The following is a 1,567-nucleotide window of genomic DNA, read 5'->3' as shown; positions in this document are numbered from 1 at the left end:
GTTTCTCCTTCTGTACAAGTGTAGGTTACTTTAGATTTATAGGTAGTGCTTTTATAGGACTTTGAAGCACCAGCAATGTCTTTTGGTGGTCCACAATCAACTTTTGCAAAAACTGGAAATGACAAAAGAAAATGGTATCAATGGTGATTATAGGTTAGGAGGAGGATAAGGATGGGGAGATAATGACAAATTTAGAATAAAAGATATTGACTGAAACACAAGACAGAAATAGGCATATATACGTATTTATGTATGTCATTGTTAAGTTTTATTTCAAGATTTCTTGCCAATAGACAAAGAGCCAGTTTCTAACCTAGATCCAAAACTCCTTCATTGGAACTTCAACATTAACAACTGGGTATTTTTGCTTCTGTGTATGTGTATATGTATGTATTAAAAAAAAGGCGCAGGAGTGGCTGTGTGGTAAGTAGCTTGGTTACGAACCACATGGTTCCGGGTTCAGTCCCACTGCGTGGCACTTTGGGCAAGTGTCTTCTACAATAGCCTCAGGCCAACCAAAGCCTTGTGAGTGGATTTGGTAGATGGAAACTGAAAGAAGTCCGTCGTATATATGTATATGTATATATATGTGTGTGTGTGTGTGTTTGTGTGTCTGTGTTTGTCCTCCCAACATCGCTTGACAACCAATACTGGTGTGTTTATGTCCCCATAACTTAGCGGTTCGGCAAAAGAGACCGATAGAATAAGTACTAGGCTTACAAAGAATAAGTCCTGGGGTCAATTTGCTCAACTAAAGGCGATGCTCTAGCATGGCTGCAGTTAAAATGACTGAAACAAGTAAAAGAGTAAAAGAGACCAAAATCATTTCGAACTCAATTGATGGGAGTGAAAAAATATAAATTTTCAAAATCTTTTTCTTCCTTTTTTTTCGTGAAAAAATTGGAATGAATCCCCATCAAAACAGAGAAGTTCCAACTTATGTGGGCCATCTGATCCAAAACTCCATTTTGCAGAAATCACCTCTCTGCCCCCTTCCAAAAATTTTACTTACATATTTCTTTGCTATTGTAATCTACACTATTTAAAAGGTATTTGTATAAAATTTCATTAAAACATGCCTATTTTCCAGAAAGTTATGAGGGTAGAAATGTCGGATCCTGTGAATTTTCTGAAGCTCCTCAAAAAATTTGTTTGCAACAAATCTTTACATGCATTTAATTTACAGGTTATAAGTGATTATTTGGTGAAAGTTTCATTAAAAAGTATCTATTTTTCTGGAAGTTATGAGGCAACAAACTCAGTGATGTATCAAACTGTAGATATGCCTTTTTTCAATAAAAGTTAACATTAATGGATTAATGTTAACTTCTATTTACGATTAACAATGCCCACCACTGTGTGTGTATATATATATATATATATATATATAGAGAGAGAGAGAGAGAGAGAGATTCAGATGAATATGGTACTTAGGTTGAGGCATAAGAATTGAGTACGGTATCATCCATACAATTTCAAAGTAAGGTGGTTAAAATCAAAATAAGCAACAAGGATATCCAGAGGTAATGCAGTACGATCGTTTCATGCAACTCCATTTATATATATA

General features: G+C 35.0%; 1 protein-coding gene across 1 annotated transcript in view; it reads right to left on the bottom strand.

The window, feature by feature from the left end:
* LOC128248838 (uncharacterized) overlaps positions 1–1,567 on the bottom strand; it is a 25,592-nt gene that overhangs the window by 790 nt on the left and 23,235 nt on the right. The window contains exon 11 of the mRNA XM_052970987.1: positions 30–112. Coding sequence (XP_052826947.1) covers positions 30–112 — 83 coding nt within the window. The remainder of the gene's footprint in view (positions 1–29; positions 113–1,567) is intronic.

This window comes from Octopus bimaculoides, chromosome 10 (genome assembly GCF_001194135.2).
Source record: "Octopus bimaculoides isolate UCB-OBI-ISO-001 chromosome 10, ASM119413v2, whole genome shotgun sequence".
Classification (NCBI taxonomy): Eukaryota; Metazoa; Mollusca; class Cephalopoda; order Octopoda; family Octopodidae; genus Octopus; species Octopus bimaculoides.
This window is presented reverse-complemented; position numbering and strand designations above follow the sequence as displayed.